The following is a 24,251-nucleotide window of genomic DNA, read 5'->3' as shown; positions in this document are numbered from 1 at the left end:
AAAGCTCCAGCCAGTAGCCTCCTCCCACCAGGTCCATGCACCGGGCTCCTTGCTCTAGACGCTCCCACAGTGATCAGCTGCTTGTTTCGTCTAGAGACCTGAGCCCAGGGACACTTCTTGATTAGATTCAGCTCTGGCCGGTTCTCTCCGGTTCGCTTAGGACGAAAAACAGCTCAAAACCAAAATATTACCTTTCCCCTTCAAGCATCTCAGCCCTGCAGGGACAGAAAGCAAAATGGAGTCTCTCTAGTTCTGGGCCTTGTAGGCCTGAGAAGGATGAAATAACCCTTAGCTCTGTCAGAGTACCTACACAAACCATACCAATATGTAATATAAAGTCAGGACCACAGGATCCACCCTCTACTATAGGCAGGATAATGAAAGGACACATAACTACGTCAGAGCCAATAGGCAATAGATGGATTAGAGTCAAGAATAAGGGATCTATCATCATATAAAGCAGCTATCCTCTTCTAGGTCTGGAAAAAGGGCTTAAAAGGGCCAACACAAGGTAAGAATACAGATCCTAGATGAGAGCAAGCTTAAAGTCTACATCACTCCGAAATAGAGCCAAAAAACCTGTCAAGACAGTCATACAATGTGGTTTGGTATTCCCATGTAAGCTGGCTTGTACATCCTTAAGTTTACAGGTTCAAATAATTAATCCATATAAAACGTTTAACTACCTGAATGGTTGTTCAATCAGGTGGTGATGCCAATTAATTAGGGACTGGCAAAGAAGAATGGAACATTACAGCACTTTCTTCTGTATTTCACTGTTTGTCACCCACAGTGAGATGACCTCAGAAAATATTTCTTCGGAGGTTGTGCCTTTTCAATAATTGTAGAGACGAATATATGACGTTATCCCGCAGTAAATTAGTCCGCATACCATCACTCAGCAATTTTTACAACGCGGTTGCAATTACTCCGCGATACAATCTCCCCGCATATTTTTACCCCACATATGACTTTACCACGCATGCCATTACAACGCAAAGGCATGCGTGGTGAAGGCATAAACTTACTAAAAGTAATATATATGCGTCAAGCATTGGATGCGTTTTATTGATGACATTTTTTGTGTATGGGAGGGGGATATCCTGAGTGATCAAAATTTTGTAAATGCGCTCAACCAGAACCAATTTAACTTGTTCTTCACCTCCAGTATCAGCAACACTACGGCTGAGTTTCTTGATGTCTCCATTAATGTCGTAGACAATAAGATCATTACTGCCCTACACAGGAAGGCCACTGCTGGCAATAGTATTCTACATGCCAGTAGTGGCCACCCTAAACACGTCATCATGAGCATCCCGCTTGGCGAATTGTTGCGCCTCAAGCGAATATGTAATACTCAAGAAAAGTTTGATGAAGGGGCAACTGCAATGCTTGAAAGATTGGAGGCAAGGGGATATATAGCAAATCCTGTCTTGCTACTGCATTGCAGAAGAGTAGTGAAAGATCTAGGGACTCTTTATTGTCATCTAAACCCCCTAACATGGACGCAACATCCAATGCCAGCAGACTAATAACTACTTACAGTAGACAGCACCGCAAGATCAAATCCATTGTTAATAAACACTGGGCAGTCTTAAAGACTGATGGAGTTTTACGTGATTTAACTCCAGACAAACCTACAATCACATTCAGGCGTGCATACAGCATGCGCAGTAGGCTAGTACAATCCAGCCCTGAATTGCCTATGATTGCTCAATGGTTTGGTGGAAAGGGATTCCACAAATGTTCCTCATGTCGGGCATGCAAGTTTGGACAAAATACTACCCATTACCGCACTCCGTTTTCTGAAACCGAATTTCCAATTCACGGTAATTACAACTGCCGCACGGAGTTTGCGGTTTATGTCCCAATGGGTTGAATGCGACAGAGGACATGCACAACTTTCTGTAGGAATATTGACCCAGTACACACACTCTGTATATAGTAGATTAACTGAATACAAACGTGCGAAAATACAAAGAATTGTATATAGTTTGTATATATGTGAAATCTTGAATTTAAACACCTATTTTAGGTATCCTGTAGTCCTATCTCTTAAAACAGAGCAGTCTGCTTAGTTTTCTGAACAGTGCAGTTTTTTAACAAACACTTGGGGAATTCTTTTTGTTGGTGCTTCTTTTACACTGTACATTTACTCGAGCACTTTTTTTCAAACACAATTGTCTTGTAAATAGTTCTTATAGATTTATGAGATTTAAAGAAAATAAAAATATTCTCTTAAAAAACAAAATACATAGGACTGAAACTTATATTTGTGTTTTTTACACGAAGGTGCTGTTTTTTGGTGTTACACATAAATTGTTTTTACACAAGGTTGTTCCTGGCCAGGGCAGCATATTACACTGTACAGCTATGATTTGCATTTCTACAATTATTTTACAAGCTTTAGTTTAGTTAATAATCCAGAATTGTTTTTCTGATGTACTGTGAGGTATATAATGCATTCATGCAGATCATTGTATTTCAGTTACTAACGTAAAATAACATTTGCGCATTCATGCAGCAATTTTGTCACTTACAAATTTGTTTTTCTGAGAGTATTTACGTTTACAGAAATCAATCTGGATTGACATTGACAAACCAGTAAGCATATAATATTGTTTCTGTTTCCGATGCAACAAAGTTACAAGGACATAGCGTTATTGTGCACTGTTTCTTTAATTTGTTTGTACCTGGCATTGGTAGAACCATGTGACTCATGTTTGGAAGGTGGGCCCGGAAGGGTGAGTCTACACTGCATAGATAAAAGAATTTTCCATTTTGTGTAATGTGGTGTGTGAACAAGACTACGTTAGTAGTCGAAACGTTACATTTTGGGAGGCACAAGGAATAAATAACATCTTGCCTGGAGAACGTGGGGTCTGTCTCTTCTGTGTGTAAAATACATAGATGTACATAGATATGTATATCTATATACATCTATGTATTTTACATATGCATATATATTTGTACATATATACATATAGGGGTGAGTGATCGGTGTGGGAGCTGGAGGGCATTCACATTATAAGGTAAGCTCCTCCGAGCGGGAGTTTTTGGATGCCGAGTGAGAATTGAGTGGTGCCTGCTGGGAGAGGTAGTCTCGTATAGAGAAGAAAACAGGCAGTGAGTGACACAGAAGGTAATTGCATATTCAAAACAATGGCTGAGGAATGGAAAAGAGAGTGCGAAGAGGCAGCTCTTGATATTTTCAACGATGTGGACAAGAACAAGCGCAGTCTGCCAACAAAGACACAGAGCCAACTGCGACAAATAACAGGGCCAATATGATTCATGAGTTAGAAAAACTCAGAAAAAACGAAATGGTGGGAATGTAAGTCTCTACAAAGATGTATGGATGTGGATCCTTGTGGAGCCGACATATGAAAATCCAGACCCTGAAATGCTTAAGGACTGGGCTGATAACAGCGCTAAGTCATCCAGAAAGATGCTTCAGATCTTGATTAAATACGCCTATAGTGACCGCAAGACAATGCTAATGAAAATAGAGGCACTGTCTACTGAAAGACCTTGAAAAATGTAAAAATCAAGAAGAAATCAAAAAGAAACTGGGGGAAATGACAACCAGACTGATAAAGCATGAAGACTCAATCAAAGAAAGAAAGAAAGACCTCAAAATTCCAACATGATAGGAACGACTACATTCAAGGCAGAGTCTATACGTTTTCAAAGAAATTCGAAAATATCCGAAGGCAACAACTGTCAGCCACTGCTGAAATCCAAACAAAGGAAACAGACCCGAGCGCTTCAGAACTAAGCTCAGAAGTTGAATCTGAAAAAGAATTATTAAGCAATACGGCGCAAAGCCGAAAACCGCCGACAGTGGTCCAAGAATTGGGTTTTTTACGCTTAGAAAGACGTATGAGCCTACGCCCGCGGCCACCACGCCAAGAACAACAAAAAGGTGCAAACCGGGCGCAAAAAAGGGAGGAAAGAGAAAAGCCAGACGCTGGGGCAAGCAGTGCTCAAACACAACAACAAAAAACAAACAAACAGCCATACAGGAGAAACCAGCACAGATAAAAGAAAAGAGACATTGAAAACACAGTAATCAATCTAACAAATATGGATTTAATGGAAAATGAATGAAAAGCCTTAGGCCTTTCTTTTTGTGAAAAAACAAACTTTGAATGCTCACAAACACGAATAGATCTCTTCCAATTTGTAAGGAAATTGAAATTGCAAAAACACTTTTTTAACAAAACGAATACAAATGCTATTCAGTATGTGCGAATACACAAATAAGGGATTGACAGTACCTGATGAGACTCTACTACAGGATTTGTTAGAAATGGAATATGAAAACCAAGATACTTTTGAAGATGGGATGTCAAACACAGGGCCGGAGACACAGGGCCATATAAGCACTTCCTTTAAACCAAAGTCAGTATTCACTCCGATGATGCCAAAAGGTGGACTGGACATTTTCACCGAAAATTTGGCCAAAGACTTAAAAAACCTGGCCCTCAAAAGCGACAAAGAATTCACCAAGACACACAACATCAACAGGACAAAGTACAACAATGTTATGAGCAAAATTAAAAAACGCCAGGATGTTGTTGTCAGATGGTCGGACAAAGGGGGAAATGTGGTCCTTTGGCCCCTGGATGACTATAATGCGGAAGCAATGAAACAACTTAGCGACAAAGATTGTTATTGCCGCATAGCTCCAGCCGTCATTGTAGGCATAAAGGAGAAATATCATAAATCACTTTATGAATGGAGAAGTGCCAATTTGATTACTAAACCGGAATTTGAATATTTGAAAACTGATTACCCAGTGACACCCCAACTTTATCTAATCCCAAAAATCCACAAGAACGCCACAAAGCCATCAGGGTGGCCAATCATCGCAACCATTGGGGGCCTGTTTGAAAGTACATCACAATTTATTTACTTTTTCCTACAGCCATTAGTTTGTGAACTTCCATCACACATCAAGGACACTGGCGATTTCCTGACTAAAATTTACTATGTTAATTGGAATGATGACTGTGTGTTAATGACCCTTGACGTCAACTCGTTATACACGAGCATCAGACACAGGGATGGGCTCAATGCCCTACAACATTATTTGAATGAGAGACCGATCAACTTACAGGAACATTCACTAATGTTGTTGGATATGGCAGAATGGTGCCTTGAGAACAATGTATAAATCTTTGACAAATTGTTTTACAAACAGCTACAGGGCACAGCCATGGGTACTTGCTTCGCCCGCTGCTATGCTAATTTGCATATGGGCTGGTCGGAGGAGCAAGTACTCATGACGACACAAAAAACGGCTATGACTGAAAATGTGGACATTTATGTCCGTTACATAGATGATATATTCATTCTATGGCATGGAACAATACACCGTGCCGAAAAATTTGCCAAAGAACTCCATACAACAATCTAAACCTGTCATTCACCAGTCACACCAGCAAAACCTGTATTCAGTTTCTAGATATAGAAATGTATATAGAAAACAATTGTTTACAGACCAGAACATACAGAAAAAGCACAGCAGGGAATGCAATACTACACACTCACAGTTTCCACCACAACAGTGTTAAGGAAGGTATCCCCTACGCAGAGTGTCTCAGAATGAGACGTAACTGTAGCACAGAAGAAAGCTTAAGGAAATCCACCAATGAGCTCTTTAGCAGACTACAGAGGAGGGGGTACAAAACTGAAACTCTAGCCAAAGCTAAAACCAGAAGTGAGCTAGTAACAAGAGAAGACCTCTTGTTTAAAGATAAAGAACAAACTAAAAGTAATGCAGCAGGTACACCTAGACTCATCACAGGGTTCAATGCCTACCACACCACAGTCAGAAAAATACTTTACAGACATTGGAACACTGTTTGTAGTGAGCCAATATTGGGACCCACCTGCCCCAAAGTTCCAGCTATCAGTTTTAAAAGGGCAAAATCTATGCGCCAGGAATTGGTATGTAATGCACCTTCAGTAGTAAAAAGCCATAATTGGTTACAGTCACCCAAAGGCAATAAGTGCAGTAGATGCAAGGCTTGTAGACATGGTACCAACATGAAATCTGTCATCATGCCTTTCAGACAAACACCGTACATAATCCGTGGTACCTACAATTGCAAAACAGATTTTGCTGTATACATTTTGCAATGCACATGCTCTAAGGTCTATGTAGGCAGCACCATCCATCAGGTTCACGTTCGCATCCTACAGCACCTAAGGGCTATTGCGAACGATGACCACACATACCCAGTGGCACACCACATTAGTTCGTACCATGGAGGTAAGTCCCAGGACATCTCCTACTTTGTCATTGACAATGTCCCCAAAAATCCAAGGGGAGGAAACCGACAACTGGCATTACAGAGATTGGAATCGAGATATATAATTCTCCTCAACTCCAAATTCCCGCAAGGGATGAATGCAGATGAAGCGCTGAATGTCCACCTGTGATCCCTCAGTCAGGCACTCACGCCTCTCCTCTGCTATCCATTCCTCAGAGCGTAAAAGTTCTCACACCTTATTCATTGTCTCTATCGCATCCTTATCCCTAACTTTTTATTTTTCAATTATATTTTATGTTTTCACTCTTGTACCACGATACACTTTGCGCCCCGTCCAGGTTCAGTTTAGATATAGTTTTTGTTCCCCTATTGTAGTCATCTATTTGGTACCGCAAGCCCACTTGGGCAGGACAGTCCCTGCGGTGTGATAGCGCTTTTTCCTTCTATCCCCCTTTTTTCATTTAGTATCCGCACATCCCATGGTAGAACCCGTCTTCCCCTATGGCCTTTCACTTCCGTTCTAGGAGCAGACATTCGGAACCGTAAGACATTACCTTAGAGCCGCATCCCCAGCCAAGGGGGGAGTTGCTACATCTGCATCAGGAACAACATTTAACGCGTTACCACAGTAGCAGCTTTGTAAATCCCTGATGTAGCAATTGTCATTTACAGTTTACCTTAGTTTGTGCGTAACTTACTTAATTGATTATATAATATATTTCCAATACAGAAGGGAGGCAACACATGAACTACCTGTGTCCCTTCCATGTCCATGACAGGTATTTTCTTTACATCACACTCAAGGTTATGTCTACTCGAGATGTAAGGACGTAGGTAGAATAGATACATTTCTTTTGAACTACACATGAGTGTTTAATCCAACACTTACTGTATTATTAGGGGAACACAAATGTCTTATATATTATTTTGCAGTTTGTGTATTTTTTCCTCACTGTGTTTCAATTTATGCACTGTCATGTCTCATAGTCGCTGGCAAGCCTCTATGTCTATGAAATGTTATGGTTGCCACAGTAACCAAAGGATAATGGTGGCTGTTTATTTAAGCATTTTCACTTGCAGAACTTTTTATGCAGTGAACAAGGTGGTCCTGCCGCTTGACCTTGTTTGAATAAATCGCCTTCTGTGCCAAAATTATTCACGGAGTTGGTGTCTGTTTGTTGGAAGACTGTCAGGATGGAAATATATACATATATCTATGTATATTATATATGCATATTTATACATATCTTTTTTTAAATGTATCAATTTTTTATTTATTATTTTTAAATATACACATATTTATTTATATATACATATATATTTATATATATTTTTTAATGATAACCCTTTACACCATAAAAACAGAACCCACTGTGATTCCTTAAAATACCCCTGCACCCCAAAAACTTAACCCACCCTTACAAAAACTTCTGTACCCTAATACCCCTTAAAATTCACCTGTACTCCAAAACCCAAACAAACCCTTAACCCTAAAAATACCCCTGCACCCCAAAGCCTGAACACACCCTGACTCCTAAAAATACCCCAGTACCCCAAAACCACCCTGAACCCTAATACCCCCTGCACCCCAAAACCATCTCTGCCTGAACCCTAAAAATATCTCTTGCACTCCAAAACCTTAATACCCCTTAACCCTAAAAATACCCAAGCACCCCAACACCAAAACCGACCCTATACTCGAAAAATAACCTTGTGCATCCCATAACCCAAACCCACCCTCAACCCTTAAAATACCCCTGAATCCCAAAACATATACCCCTACACCCCAAAACTAAAACCACATACTTACTTTAAACTTAAATATTTAAAAACATGCTTTTACCATTCATGCTTTTACAATGAATTTCGTTGTAAAAGCATGCTTGGTAAAAGCATATAAAATGCAATGCCATGTGTTATTATAGTATTGCGGAGTAATGGTACTTTCTTTATAATGGTATGCGGAGTCAAGGTATGTGGAATGAAAGATTCGTTGTGAAGGTGTTTTACCGTAGAGGCAGCTTTCCTTATTTGCTACCACCTGTGCTTGCTTTAATCTTTTTTGATAGGTGAAAACAAATTGATTATATTAAACAACTTGGCAGTAATTTGTGGGAAAGTCATTGATTTCACTAATGTGAAGTAGGACCCCTGAAAACAGTTCAAACTAGGTTTGTTTCTTGTTAATCAAGAACAATACAAACCCATTAATGGTTGCATCTCATTTATTCATCAAGTGCGATTGTTCTTTTGAACTTATACTGCTATCTAAATAAGCTGCTGCTCTTAAGCTTCTTCCGTGAACCATATAAAATCTAACAGTGTGTAATGCTGGAAGGTTGCTAGTGCTTCCATTGTTTACATTTATATGTAATTTCCAATGTAAAACCAATATTTATTAATTTATATCATGGCTTCAATGTAGCCAATCCTGAATTTGTTGTTTTAACTTTGCTATCAATTAACATTTCAGTTTTCCAAGATCGACACAGCATTATATATTCTTGCTATCATATGTTTCCCTTTTTGAAGGAGCAAGCTTTCCATTTCATGACTAATTATCCAGAATAATCCAATAAAGGACACAAAGGGGGGATATTTTAGTCTTTTTTGTTTTTTTATTTACAATTTAAGAGTAAAGTGATTTCTTGAGGACTAAAAAAAAGATTTTTTTGTGATAACATTTTTAATTGTTTGCATGTTTTGCTGTAATTCATAGATTCGGAATTTCTGGCAATTCAGATAAGGGATTGTTTCACTTAAAGCTCCTCTTCAGATAAAGTAGTAGTAGAGCTCCTCCTTGTGGCACATGAAACTTTGGTTTGTTAATCTGGACATAAAAGCTAGGCAAGATTTGTAGATGATTGGGAATAGAATCATTGTTTGGATAATACAAATTCAGAGCTGTACAATCAACAGCTGTTGCTTTACTAAGTTTTTTGTGCATGTTTCAGAAATAGGTAGGTTTCCTTCATACCCAGTTTTTTAGGTCTCGCCTGGCGATGCAGCGCAAAAGCGCTGTCACCAGCGAGATCTATTGTCATTGACTTGCCTCTGAAGGGAGACAAGAGATGGGCACACGCAGGGCCAATGGAGGCCGTGAACATGCCATGCACCTCTCCTGTCTCCCTTCCGCTCTCAGCAACCTTATGCACTTAATTTTTTTTTTATGCACGCGTGCTCTTAGCACGGCACGCTTTGCAAGTACAGTCAGCATGCCCCACTTACCAGCTCCTGTGGGGACTCTGCAGCAACACGCGGGGCTCCGTTTTGCTCACAGGAGCCCCGCCTAAAATGTTGGTTGCGCTTTGGCGGCCCCCTCCCTGGGCCGCACGAGCCCCGCTGCACTCATGAAACTCCGGCGGCTTCTGAAGTCCACATGCGCAGCCACTGGGCACGAGCCGCAAAACATGCGAAAATTACAGGTACCGCACGTGCACCAACTAGCCCTCACCCTCCCAGGTTTCATATGTATAGCTTTCACTTTCAGCGATCGAGGGTCTTGTGTTGCTTCTCGCCAGTGGCGTTTTTTGACATCTTTATTTCAATTCCACTTTTAGAAAGTGCGTCGCTGCAACTTCACACGAGGCACAGACATGCCATGTTTACTGACCCTTTCACAAACTCTGGCGTAGTTGGTAGAGGAAACGGGAGCCTGCTCACTCCGCCTCACATCCTGCCCCCCTTCTCTCCGCCGCTCCTTCATTGCACCTCCCGTTCCACTGCTCCCGGTTTTATTTAATTTCAGTTTCCCCAGTTCATGGAAGTGCGGGTTTCATTGTTTTTCATGCCCACTTTTCGCGCACTGCTAAAACTACACGCTCCTCCCTTGCACTCACGCTATCCGTTGCTGCTGCACCCCTCCCTGGTTCCAATTGTATTTTTTAATTTTCTTTTTTTTAAATGGTTGGCCGGGGAACGAATATCTAGGACCTCAAGGTAAGAATAATAGTGGCGCCAAGCAGCTCTCGACAAGTCAGAGGGAAATCCCTGGAGTGTATTCGTTAACCTAATGTATCTATACCCTTACAGTTGCACTATAGCATCTAGGTTACAGGCTACTATAGATCACTGTATTACGGGGAGAAATTACATAATAACTTCCACAAAGAAAAAGAATTTGTTAACAATCTGTTTTTAATAAAAAGGATTTTTTACAATAAAAAAGGCACAATGTTAAAATTTCAAAGGAAAATTCCTTGAAAAGTAAAAAATACATACAGCTAATTTCTCACATGTGTAAATGCACAATACAGTAATTAATAATATGGAGCATAAAAGTACATATATAACACATTACATATCATAAACAGCAAATAGTTTTACCAAAAACAACCTATAAACCAAAGCAAAAGACCCCTATTATGACGGTGGCACCTAGATATTTTCACCACTGTAGATTTCTAGATCCAACAGCCTAGAGTTGCATAGACTATCATACACAAATGTGACAGAAATGTATGTACATCCAGTGTGTATTTAGGCTTCAGATGGATTCTTTCATTGGGAAATGCGTCGACGCGTTTCGGTGCAATACATTTAATTCTGTGGCACCTTCCTCAGGATTTCTTGATAGGGGTTTCTTGTGTCAATAAGATTTCACTCTCCCTGTTTAAGGGGCAAAATAATAGCGTGTCAGTATCTATTTTCTCAGGTTGCACACTATTTATTACTGACAAGTTGTCTATATATCCTCAGTTCTCCTCTACTTGTTGCAATCATAAACTTGTACACCATGATTCGGGATCTTGTAGACAACAGTATACATTACTGACATACAGCTGGCTTTTCTATTGATGTAATCTCATATTTTACCTCCTAATGCGATGCTTACATAAACATTTATGCACATTGGATCTTACACCCTCCAAATACATTTCATTGTGGAAACCATTATTATGGGAATCTCAGGTTAAAAAAGGAGAATTTAGGTGTCTCAAGCACTTCTCACAAGCAGCTCTCGCCCATTGTTTTTTTTTTCGCACCTTTCTTTGTTTGCCTCCTGCACTTTGCCTCCTCTGTTTCTTTCTCTCCCTCTCCTTTAACCTATTTTCCCCTCTCATTTTTTCGCTTTTTCACTTTGTTTGTCTCCCCCGTTTCCCTTTCTTTGTCACTGTTGCTTAGTTTCCCTTCAGCCCCTGTCTCCCCCTCTGCGCGCCCCGCCTGCTGTAAGGTATGCTGCGTGTGCGGATCCGAGAGGCCTGCGGTGTTCGGTCTCCCCATAATGCCGTAATCCCCCCCCCCCCTTCTCAGCTCCCCGGTGATGGACATTTCAAATCTATCCCAGTAGCACAGCCTGCTATTCTTAGCGTCCCAGCACCACAAAAGACTGTAGACAGTGTGCTTAGGGGTACCAGGAAGGTGGAGCTACTTCATCACCAAAGACATTAGGCCAACATTAGACAGATGTCCTTTTATACTTGGTAGCATCCAAGTTGCCCTTCCTTCTATCTCGACCATGCTGCTCCTCTTTCTTTATTCACACCTTCACCATCTTTCTCTATCCTTTTTACTCTTGCTTTGCCCCCTACTTCCTCCCTCATCATCTTTTGCTATCCCTTCCTAACTTTCTTTACCTTTTTACCCTTGCCTTGCCCCCTACTTCCTTCCTCCCTATCACCATCTTTTGCTATCCCTTCCCAGCAAGCAGATGTGCACTCTCAGCTGCTCAGGCGTGTGTACCTGTGAATGGCAGCAGGGGGCCCTTTTTGAGTTGACAGGTCAGTCACACATCAGCAGTGACTGGCTCTGAGCACGAACATCTAGTCACCTCCCCCCCACTATTCTGATTCACTTACAGTTTAGCTGGATGATGCTAATGCCAAGTGGTTTGTGGTGCCTATGCTGGTGTTGGTGAGTGGCGGCAGGGGTTGAGAGGGAGGGGAAGGAACGAGTTAAACGGATGTAATACGTTAGCTGTGGCAAGAAAAACAAGTATTTGCAATGCAATAGGTTTCGCATTTGCGAGAGTTCAAGCTATTGGCATTGTAAATGACGATGCCTTTTATTTATGTTTTAAAAACCTACAAGTAAATAAAAGGCATTGCCATTTACAATGCCAATAGCTCAAACTCTCACAACTGCGATACCTATTGCATTGCAAATGCTTGTTTCTGTCAGAGTTTACTATATGAATAGCTGCATGGTCGGTAGGCTATGGAAATTCATTATAAGCTGGAGCTTAGTTGTTGACTGAGTATCCTTGTTTGTTTGAAAACCTATATACCTTGCTTCCAGAAGGGTCTGACAGGTGTAACTGTATTATGCTTTTCTAAATTTGACAAAAGAAATTGCACATGAAAACGTCACCAATTGCTATTTTTTCTACTTATTTTTTATTTACAACTGGCAGTTTGATTAATTGTTTAGAAATCTACATAAATAGCACTGAATTCAGATTCATTGTAATTTATAGAAATGTACAGCTTTCCGGGCCCGCCCATTAGTTTCATACCTGTTACCAAAACAAACTGCAAGTAAGTTGAGGAGAACTACCTCCTTAAAAAAATGCAAAACTGTGGTTACCATTTTTTTTATTGATACAACTCTGCTTGTACCTGAAAGCTGGGAGGATGGTGATGCTAGCACAGCAAACCTTTTGTTGATATCATTTTTTGAAAAAACTCACGCTTTCTTGTGCAACACTTTATTTTCCCATTTTTTTCCCCCATGAAACCCCAATTTAGCTCTGTTTTGACTATTTTCTCTGTTCCCTCCAAGGGAATCCTCAAACTCTATGCACATTTATAATCCCCAGGGTGTTTCGGGGAGGTGTGGGGGAGATAAACACAACTTTGGCATGGATACTTATGCATTAGATCAAAATTTCCCAAATAAAAAGAAGGCTCAGCACTCTGGATAGAAAAACTGCAGCAGCTAAGAGGATTAGCCTTCGGAGTACAAATATGAAGAGGCTTTCACAGTGAATAAGTGATGTAAACCTGAACGCGCATTAAACATTGAGCCATAGGACAAATCTGAACATGCAGAGGGGTAGTCCTTCTTGACATATGGTGGAGATTATTGGTACAATTATTGCCACTATCACTTAATTCCTCCAGTGGCATAATGACAGTAATTATTGACTTACTCTAGGCACTGTAGGAATGCTTGCTGCTTGCCTTTGGTGCAATGCTTACTTATGATGGCATACTGTTACTAATTATAAATATGTGTTGTGATAAAATGGTGCCCGATTCTGGGGTAATGCTCAAAATGGCGTAAAATTAATAAATGCTGGAATTTTTAAAACCCTGTTACAAATACTGCCTGTATGTTTGATGTAGTTTGCCTGCATTCATTCATTCACTCATTGCCATTTATCCCTTTACCAGTGTATCCAGCCATTAGCCACTGCACTCGCCTGTTATCATTCTATGAATTTTCTCTTTGTAGTTATACATGTACTCAGCCATTTATTGATCCACTCTCGCTGACCATTGTATCCACCTGTCCAATCATAATTGTACACACAATCTTGGCAATGAATGAAGTATCACTTTAACTTCTAAAATAACTAGACTTATTGGCTTTTCTTGTTTTTTTGTTGGAAAACCATGCTAAAAAGTTTAATTTAAGGCTATTAAAAAACTTGCTATATCATTCTTTAAATGTATTTAAATTTGTATATTTTTCTTGTGTCTGAGCTGAGAACATAAAGCATGTCATCTGTTGTTTAGGTGCTACTTAGGCATGTTATAACAATTTGGGGATATATGTTCATCTCTTTAGCCCCTTCGAAGCTCATGACGAGCTCAGCTCGTCATGAGGTACACCTCTCGTACACTCATGACGAGCTCAGCTCGTCATGAACAATGGGAATCAATGACTATAAGCACAGGAGGGGACAACTCCAAGCACCAAAGGTGTTAGAGTCCGAATACACTAAAAGGTTGGCAGTGAGGCACTGCATAGTGTGAGAGTGGTCCTTTTACATGTAATTTTTTTCCCAGTTTTTGGAAAACATATTTGTTAATTCGGAACCCGATCATGTAGTTCTTAGCCAATTCTTATCTCTCCTGAATTCTGGTGGCCTGTTGGACAGTATATTAGTTCTCGTTGGAAATGACATGCACATTGATGGTACAGTTTTTAACGTTATCTTATCATATTCTTGTCAAGTGTTCATTAATAGGCAGGTGATCTCCTAAGAAGAGCTTTGTTAACCTCTAATACCTGTCTTTTTCATACTTTGGCTTTACTCCTCCAGCATCCATACGTCCAAGACATCTGTTGCCTATTGCATAGTGTCAGTCCTCTAGTGCCATCATGAACATCTTAAATGAGCATCTGAAATGCGTGTGTGTGGAGCGGGAGTAGGGGGTATCCAATGGGCCCAATTAGCTAATAGGCTGGGTTCCCAAAACACTTCTTAAATATTATATGGGCTTATTTTGTCTGAAAACATGCAGAAAAAAAATCATAAATAAGGATGTAAAGGAAACTTATGTTACCGGTGGTATGGGCCTCCCAGACTTTAGGGCGTACAACTATGCGTGCCAACTACAATGGCTGGCCTACTGGGTGGCGGGCCGCAACCTTCACGAGCTCAACATGACAGAGAGGGAACATGAAAGAGGGGACATACACAAGTTGCTCCTACCCCATTCGGACATGCCGAGAAATGCCCCACCACTCCTCCGGCTGGCGGTGTCATACTGGCGGAAGGCAGTGAAATACACTTCCTCCACGACATCTTATGCCCCCACGATCCCGCTTCTGGGCATCCCACTGGGCTCGGGTACACTGACAACGAACAGGCTGACGCCGTGGCAGGACGCAGGGGTGACCCATGTGGGAGACCTGTTCGCGGAGGGGCGCCTACTGTCCTTTACAGACTTCAGGGCTGTGCATAGCGTCCCTAGAGGCTCATTCCTATTACACGCAGGCCTTCGGCACTATATAACACACACCTGGGCGCCTGAGGGACGGGAGCCAGCTACCAACCCCCTGATAACTATGCACTACCTCATGGGCACGGGCGGCCACCTAACCAAATGGCTCACTGCTAGCATAAAAGCGGGGAGGGCGGTCCCTCTAACAACACTCAGGTCAACATGGGAAGGAGACATTGGTAGGCCACTGAGGGACAAAGAATGGGAACGCATCCTCCAGTTTCCCAAGAAGGTAGCCAGAAACCCCAAATACAAGTTTATTCAGCTGATGCTGCTGCATAGGGCCTACCTGACCCCACATCGCCTGCATATGATGTTCCCCGACGCGCGCAGCAACTGCCCCCGGTGCGACGCAGATGACGCATCACTAATACACATGCTCTGGCAATGCCCCAAGTTGGGTCATTACTGGGCCACCATAGCTGACTCGCTTGAGAGTGCCGGTACCCTGTCCCGATCGCTCACCATAGAGCACACACTACTAGGGTTGGGACCGTCAACACGCACAAGGACCGTGGCGGCACGTTTCACAGACCTGGCCCTACTACTAGCGAAGCGAGCAATCACGATGAGGTGGAAGTCCCCCAGACCCCCTGACCCGGATTTATGGAAAGCAGAGGTGATTAGATGGGGCAAGGCAGAGGGCGAGGCATTACAACGAGAAGAACACAGAGGTCTCAGGAAAACACTGATCTCCCTAGACTGGTATACGGTGCTGGGGACCTTCGAGACTGGGGGGGAGGAAGACGGGGGGGACACAGATGACTCAATACAGGCGGGATGATGGGGTCCGGCCCCTTAGGACATTCATGATGTATGGTGCACTGTGCTGGGGTGCGGGGAACCCCGTACCATTGATAATTCTATGGCAGCCGGCCTCTGTATGTGGGGAGAAAAGAGGAAAAGTCAGAAACACTATACTACACGGAGCAACAGGTGACCAGGATGTAAATGTCACATTTATTCGCATATGAGGGGAGTGCCGGGAGGGATTTTATCGGGTGGGGGAGGAAGTGGGTATGTTAGGGGATTGTTCAGTTGCTATGATTCCAGACGAAAATGGAAAATCAAGGATACTACACGCTTGTGAATACTGAGCAGACATATGAATGTGACGTACTGATTATTACTATGCCCGAATATGTATGTAACTGCTCCAATTACTATGCTAATAAACAGATTTTCAAAAAAAAAAAGGAAACATGTTAAAAGTCTGGCTGAGGGTCCCAGGGCTGCCAAATTACCCAAGCATGGTAAAGGAAATTGAGAAGTTGGTTTAATGAAAATGGTTGTAAATGCTCAGATAGAATTGGAAATGAAGCCAGGCAGGGAGAAAGAGAAAACGCAAGAAACAGCAAGTAGGAAAGGAAAGAAACGTGTGGGAAGATAGAGGAGGATAGGAAGGAAAGGTGATCGTAAGGAAGCATGGCTATGTGAATCTGAGTACAAATTGATAGATGAATGGAAGGGTAAAAGAATTATTGAATAGAAAGGTGATAGGATGTGTGCATGGATCGATAGAGCGATTGAAGGGCTGTACTTGTTATATCAGAAAGGGAGATAGTTTAATTTTCTGGCTACCCCTTTCAGTCATCACCAGTTATTCCTAGTCACTCAGTCATAAAGCTAAACCTCACCTTTGGGAATGTTAATGCCCATGTTTTTTGTTTGTACAACAGCAATAGAGTCTGCCTAATATTTTCCTCACTTGATATTTCAAAGTGAATGTATTTGTCTCACGAAAATGTGGTCAGATTTTGTACAAAGATTACATTCAGCAATTAAGCAGTATCATTCAGGAAGTTAAACAGATGTATATTCAAATTGTTTTTGTGTTGCAGGCATTGTTGGAGAAGCTGATGAAAATGGAGAGGATTATTTCCTTTGGACTTACAAAAAACTAGAAATAGGCTTCAATGGAAACAGAATTGTTGATGTAAATCTCACCAGTGAAGGAAAGGTTAAACTTGTACCAAACACCAAAATCCCAATGTCCTATTCGGTAAGTAGTCAAGTCAAAAAGTTTATTGCATTAATTAATTAAAATTATTACAATTTTCACATGATAAAATAACAGTATAGAAACAATTAAAATTTCCTAGTCATTTTACAACTCCGCATCCAAAAAATGTTATAAAATACGATTTTTTAAAATGTGAGTCAAGGCCGGCTTCAGCCATCTCTAAGGGGTCTCAATCAACTTTTGAGTTCAGTTTATGATTTTCATGAGAGTCCCAAATGTATTCGGTAAGTAGTTAAATAGGAATGTAACAATGAAAAAGTATTCCCAGTACCCTTGAATTGAGACCTTACTTAAAAGACCATTCTGATGGAAACTTCTAATTGCAAATTCCTCTCCTTGTGTACACCCCATTTTTTTGGATCAGTTTATTAGACTTTTAGCATATGTGCTACATTCAACAGGCAAATACATTGGACCAAATAGGACCAGTAGGCAATCTCTGAAACAAATTATTCAAAACATGATAGCGGTAATTCAGCATATAACGTATACCGATCCAGATCCATGTTGTATATTACCTTATCCCTAGTATAACCAGTAAATAAAGTCAATCCAAGTTTGTTGCATTTTCCTCATTGAAACACCCTATAATCGTATTATACCTGAACATTTTAATACCATACATACATCTTAAAGTGTTCCAATCAACCCTGCCGCTTTGACCCAGTGTTCGATCAAATGACCATACACATAGTTCTTTAACTTCAAAACAACCAAATGAGGAACAGGAAGGAAGAGCAGGGAAACCTGTGTAGGGGGAGGGTGGTCGATGTCCGTTGCAATATTGCTGATTACACATTTGTGCATAAGCATACTTAATCACCATTCCTTGTGTATACCCCATTCACCAGATTGAACCCGTATATTTTTCTCTTCCTTGCTCCCACCTGCCAACAGGTGGTGCAGCTGTGCATTGACTTCATCACGCCCCAAAAGTGATACAGCAGCCACAGATATCTGCCACGCATGCTTGCTGACATAGTTCCTTTTCTTCTGCGACTTCAGGCACGGATTTGGAGCTCGTGCCCTAGTTTTTTTTTCCTGGTCAGATGAGATTTTTTTGTGACATTCTACTTCAGTGAGAAAAATAATGTATCCCCACCTAAAACCACAGGATTAAGCCTTGTAGGGACTGTCGCAAGCAGCTGTCTGTGATAGCTTCTCATGAAATCTGCCTCAGGTGTCCATTGTCGTCATCACAAACCCAAGTTCTGCTCCTGCTTGAATCCCAAGGGGATCTGGCACAGTGAAGCACAACTCTCACTGGACACTGGCGAAAGGGTTGGTAAGTTGAACCGGTATTACTCCCCATCCCGCCACTGTTGTCCTGAAAAGTTGCACGGGCATCAGGGTTCGTCTCCGTTTAAATCTCGGACATGGTCCCATTTCGAGTGATCGGTCCATAAACTTGTCCTGATGCATACCAAATTTCTGGGTCTTTAAGCGACATTGCAGCAGATAAAGGCTTTAAGAGAAGCCATGCTGGCCATATTTGACACCCTGCCGGCTCGCTGTGGTACACCTTTGGGCCCCTCGGGTCATGGAAGCCTCCAGTTTGTTTTCTTCAGTGTGGTCTGTGCTTCATGTCCCCGCTGCAGTGTCATCCCAAATCTGGGGCAGATAAACAACCGGAGTTCAGTTTCCATTCCTTTCCCCACAATGCTCCCTGCTATGTCTGGTCTGGCCAGATGCTGCTGAGGCCAGAGGATAACCAATTGTATTGTCTGACTCCTAAACAAGTCTGACTTGACTTTGACCGCAACTGGTCCTGCCCCATTCAGACTCATATAGAACTCTTCCCATATAGAAACTATATAAAAACTGTAGGAGAGTAGGATCTACTTCTTATGTTTACCCCCACTTTTTGCTGATGTCTCACTGTTTGCGACTTAGATGGACTAGGATACTGCCATCCAGGATCCCAGTCTAGCTGCTTTCTCTTTTAAATTGATTGCATGTACTTTAGGTACACTCCAGATTGGATACTGGGGTACCCTTATCAGTCCCTAGTATATGGTACACCATGTACCCAGGCCATAGGTACCCCAGAGGCCTCTCAGGGGCTGCAGCATGTATTATGCCACCCCTGAAGACCATTCAAACTGACACCACACGTCTGCTACTGCAGCCTGTGTAAGGTGGTGCATGCACCCCTTACTGAGATATTGGTTATCTAGATCTATCCTAAATCAATGCACATATAAACCTTTCAGTCACCCCTATGGCAGGCCTTATCAATCCTGAAAGAAGGGTGCTGGGTTTTGTGTGAAAGGGTGCCCAAGCAAGAGCAGAGCCCCTCTGCAGCCTTTGGAATCTATTCTCTGGTGTTGTCTGTGATGTAGCCAAACCATATATACTTAAGTGCATTATAACCTCGTGGTAAATGGTAACTTTAAAACGGCTGCACAGAACCATGTTGTGTTTGGTGTCAAACACCTTGGAATTATACTTCCACATCAGTAACTGGTGAGGGAGGTATGATTCCTCCCTGTAGAACCACTAATGTGGGGCACCGGACCTGGGCAGCACAAAATGGATGCTGCTAGCCACAGACACAAGTCTGCCCTCCTGCTGCTAAGCCAAGCTCGAGCAGGAGAAGGTTGGACAATAGGTTTCCTGTCACAGACAGGCATTAGTGTATTGGGGCTCAGTGGTTGCACTCTGAATGGGCCTGAAGGTCTGCACTGGGGGCACCTTTGGTGTCCCTGTGCATAGTCCAGCTCAAACCGGTTGCAGGAGTCATTTGCTCCTGCTCTGGCGCGAAACTGGACAAAGGACATGGGTGTAACAAACCCTCTGTCCTGTCCCTCCACTAGGAGGGTCCCCAGAGTTTGTCCAACCCCTTCCTTGGGTATAAAGTAGGAAACATGACTACAGAACTTTAAATTTTACCTGGACTAAACTCTACAAGCAGAAACCAAGTACTTTGACAATCTAGACTACGCTGGAAGACTGAAGAATCTCCCGTGGTGTAAAGAAGCTACTCCCCTGCAAGGCAGGCACCTTTAACGCATCTGACCGGTTTGTATCTCCCGAGCTCCTTAGGACTCCGAAGATTTCTGCAACACAGGAGGTGGGTTCCCGAGCATACCTGATGTTGATCTGACTTCTCAGCAATTCTGAGACGAGTATCCCTCGTGGGGACCGTGCAACCCAAACCCCTGTGCACAGTGTACTTTTGCAGCAGGGTATGCTATTTAGTGATCCCTGAGGCTGTGCTTTGAGCTACATGTTGTCCTGACCCGAGCAGTAATTGCACCGAAGATTTCCGGCCTACGCTCCACAAGTGTTTCCTTGGACTGGTATTTCATGATTCAGCTCAAGGTCCCTTCGCTATCCCTGGTCCGTTGGCCTGTGGGTCCCTGTGAAGGTAACTTTGATTTCTCTTGGGCTTTCCTAGTTGCTCCAGACGTGCCCTGACTCCCTATAGCTTGGAGAGTCTCCAGGACCTTGCTGGTCCTCAACGTGACTGGTGTCCTCTGACCGCATGGTTTGCATTTGCCAAGGCTTGTTGGTGTTCAATCCGGACACTGACCCCTCAGCACTCTATATCCTTTGTGGGACAGCTCACCTCTGGACTTTGGTCGACGTCTCCTGGTCCCTGTGGCTGCAGAGTCAAGCATCCCGTTATCTCCCCTGAAGCACCCGACATCGGTGGGCATTAGTCTACTGAGCCCCTGGTCACCCTGAAGTGACCCCAGACTCTGTCACCTCTGCTTTCAGGTTCTTCTCACTTCGGATCCAGGCTTGGATTCCACCGGACACTTCATCTCCACAGCAGCAGCACTTCTTTAAGTCACGCCATTGAAAACAACGTAGGTTTCCGACACCACTTGACCCCTATGCACCCGGCTCCCCTGGGATAGGAACACGGGTACCTTGGTATTCATAAGGGTGCTGTCCTTAGAAACTTCTGTCTTCCAAAGGGTTTGCTTGAAGTCCTCTACGAACTGTAATTTTCCAACCGTGACTTTCCCATATAGTTGAACAGGTGGCAGACCCCTCTCCCTACCACACTCAGATCTGAGTCTGGTGACGGATGCATCTCTGTTGGGTTGGAGTAGCTATCTGGGAGTAGAGAAGACCAGAGGACTCCGGTCTCTGACAGAGTCCCAACTCAACATCAGTTTTATGGCATGGCGGGTGTTGAAAGTCTTTTACTGTCTTTCAAAGGGAGTCTGGTTCAGATTCTCGAGAACATCACCTCCCCCCCACCACCCCCATCAGTAGTATTGCAACAAGCAGGGCGGGTGGGGTTCTTGGTCTTCTGTCTGTTGGCACTGTGGCTCTGGAACAGGCTGAGTCGGCAGGGTATTTCCCTGCTTGTGAACTACCTGGCCCTAACTGTAAACGCCAGGCGGAGAAACTCAGATGCTGACATCTAGCGGATCATGATTGGCGGCTGCACCCAGAGGTGTCTCGGGGCAACTTCCGGCAGTGGGGAAAACACGCTCTAACAGCACTTTATTTCACTGGAGCACCCTAAAAGTCTCCCTTTCTGATATGTATTCTGCCTCGAGTGAAACACACAACTTCTGTGTGCCTTCCCGCCTTTGCCTCTCCTTCCCAGAGTTCTGAAGAAGATCAGGAACAACCAGGCCCAAGTCTTCTTAGTGGCTCGTTAGTTGGCCAGTAGGCTGTGGTATCTGGAACTTATAAACATGAGCATCTGTCCTCTGATCAACTGTCACTTTGGGAGGACCTCCTTTTGCAGCAGCAGGGCAGGGCTCTCCACCCGGTCCTGTGCAATCTGCACCTCCATGCGTGGGTTTAGCAGTGACAGTTTTCTGCTTTGGAACTTGCACTGTTTCGGGTCAATGTAATCTTTTAGAGTCCAGGTGACCAGTCACCATAACTATTTATCGTGGATCCTGAGACAGTTTTGTAGCTTAGTACACTCCCGGTCTACATATCTATTACAGGTACAGTTGTATGTGTTGCTTTTTGTACTGTCTTTAGCCCAGGAAGGACTTTCTTTGGCCACTGTTTTTTTTGTCTGCCCTTTTGCTTAGCTAATAAGTTTTCATTGTGCCATATGTGTGGCATTTTAAGAATATCTTTGTGACACCTAGTGTGATGCTTTATTGTGCGTGGAAATAAGGGAAGTATCAGGAAAAACTGAATGTAAACAATTAAAGCGTTTAGAAATGACATTAACACAGACCGAAATCCAACTGTGATCTTTTATAAAAGTCACAGGCAGAATGAACATTTCAGTCATCCAAAGCACAGGACTTCCTGCCAACTATGTCATGGCTTGCCACCTTCTCATCATGCCCCCATGCATGAGAACAAAAATAAATCTCTCTTGCGCTCTCTTTCTCGCTCTCTCTTTCTATTACTGCAAATTGGTCGTTTAGTTTGCTTTTAGTTTACTTTTGGAAATGTAGAGGCTGTAAACATCAATTTAGTTGTAGCAAACCACTAAACTCTGCTACAGTACTAAATAGGCCTGAGCCAAAACTACAGTTGCCAGAATGAAGTAGGTTATTAAATTACTGCTCTAGAGGGGGGCAAGCTTTTCACAATAGCACTACAAGGCTGCTGAGTATCCGCAGTACTCCTTCTCTTCAGTTTAGAAGTTGAAAGATGGAGTAGTCCCTGGTGGGAGCATATGATCTGATTATGAACAATGTTTGACAGCAAGGACTTAAACTACTGAGCTACATTGCAGTAAATTGATATCATACCATTAATTATTAAAGAGAATACAATTGTCCAAGATCCCTCTAAAGTGACAGGAATTAAAGACAATTTCTCTGATGCATGGCGATTATCAGATTGTGAAGGTACTCCTTTGGTATCTAATCACAAGGTGAGGAATCTGCAGTTAGAAGTGTCTACCTTCTGTAACGCTAGTTTTGGACACTCTATTTAACCACAGATTACTTACTGCCCCCCCCCCCCTACCTTTCCGTTCTGCGGAATAGACTTTTCTCCAGTATTGTATCTTTTATAGATTCACATATTTGATTCTTCCCTGTCGTCGTGGTAGGAGTCCCTCGGTAACAGTAAACAATAGCAGTGCTAAAGCAATTGCCCTAATCTCCATTGAAAACAATAGTATCTAGCAATCTATTTACATTGTTTTAAATATCCAAACTTCATCCAATCAGAGTAGAGACCCTGGAGTATTTATACCCTGAAGAGCCAACATACCTCTGATTTCTTACTGCATGTTGTGTCTTAGGGAGTCTCCCTGAGACTCCCTAAGACACATATGGGGAGGAAAAAGGGCACACATTTGGCCTTGGTGTCCTTTGTGGAAAAAAGAAATGAACCCTTATCCATGAACTGCCTCAAATGTGTGACACTTTGCACTAAAAGGGTTAAATATTAGGGTCGGGATAACAGCTACACATTATTTGTGAACGTAGAGGTTTATAATGCCACCTGAATTTTCTGTTAACTATTTGATTGCAAACAGAATAAAAGTGTTTCTAAGTAATTCAGATGAACATCTTTTAAATCTGGATATAGATTTACCTAAAGTAAGATTTTATTTTAAGAATTTTGATTTTGAAATAGTAATACTGAAAAACATGAGAAATATTGACTAAAACCTCTGCAATTTTCACTCATGCCCTGATTATTTTTTTTTAGGTAAAATGGAAAAAATCTGACGTCAAATTTGAAGATCGATTCGATAAGTATCTTGACCCATCGTTTTTTCAACACCGGGTAGGCAGCTGTTCTTGACACATTCATTTGAAGTAGTTTTGCCTCTTCTATCTTCACTCCAGATATGATGCGAATTGTTGCTGTTTGAAAGTTAGTTTAGACAATGACCTCTTTACAGTTAATTTTCCTCTTTTAGCTGTGTGTAAGAAGTGCTATCTATTGACCTAACATCCTAGAGCCATTAGAGGGTTTGTGATGATTCCTCTCAATTAAAAAAAGTCACGTTTTGTGTACATCTTTTGAGGTACTGGGTGGTGGAGGTGGGGGTTTAATTGAAGAATGCATACAAAAAAGGTTGGAGTTTCTCATTTGAATTCCTCAAACATTTGCTTTCCTCTACAGCAAAAACTGTGGCACAGAATTATACCAGAC

At 42.3% G+C, this 24,251-nt stretch overlaps 1 protein-coding gene across 1 annotated transcript in view; it reads left to right on the top strand.

The window, feature by feature from the left end:
* TM9SF3 (transmembrane 9 superfamily member 3) overlaps positions 1-24,251 on the top strand; it is a 284,713-nt gene that overhangs the window by 85,524 nt on the left and 174,938 nt on the right. The window contains exons 4-5 of the mRNA XM_086922322.1: positions 17,017-17,177; positions 23,802-23,879. Coding sequence (XP_086778448.1) covers positions 17,017-17,177; positions 23,802-23,879 — 239 coding nt within the window. The remainder of the gene's footprint in view (positions 1-17,016; positions 17,178-23,801; positions 23,880-24,251) is intronic.

The sequence above is a fragment of the Lissotriton vulgaris genome, chromosome 5, assembly GCF_964263255.1.
Source record: "Lissotriton vulgaris chromosome 5, aLisVul1.2, whole genome shotgun sequence".
Lineage (NCBI taxonomy): Eukaryota > Metazoa > Chordata > Amphibia > Caudata > Salamandridae > Lissotriton > Lissotriton vulgaris.
Note: the sequence above shows the minus strand (reverse complement) of the source record. Positions and strands in the feature narration are given on the sequence as shown.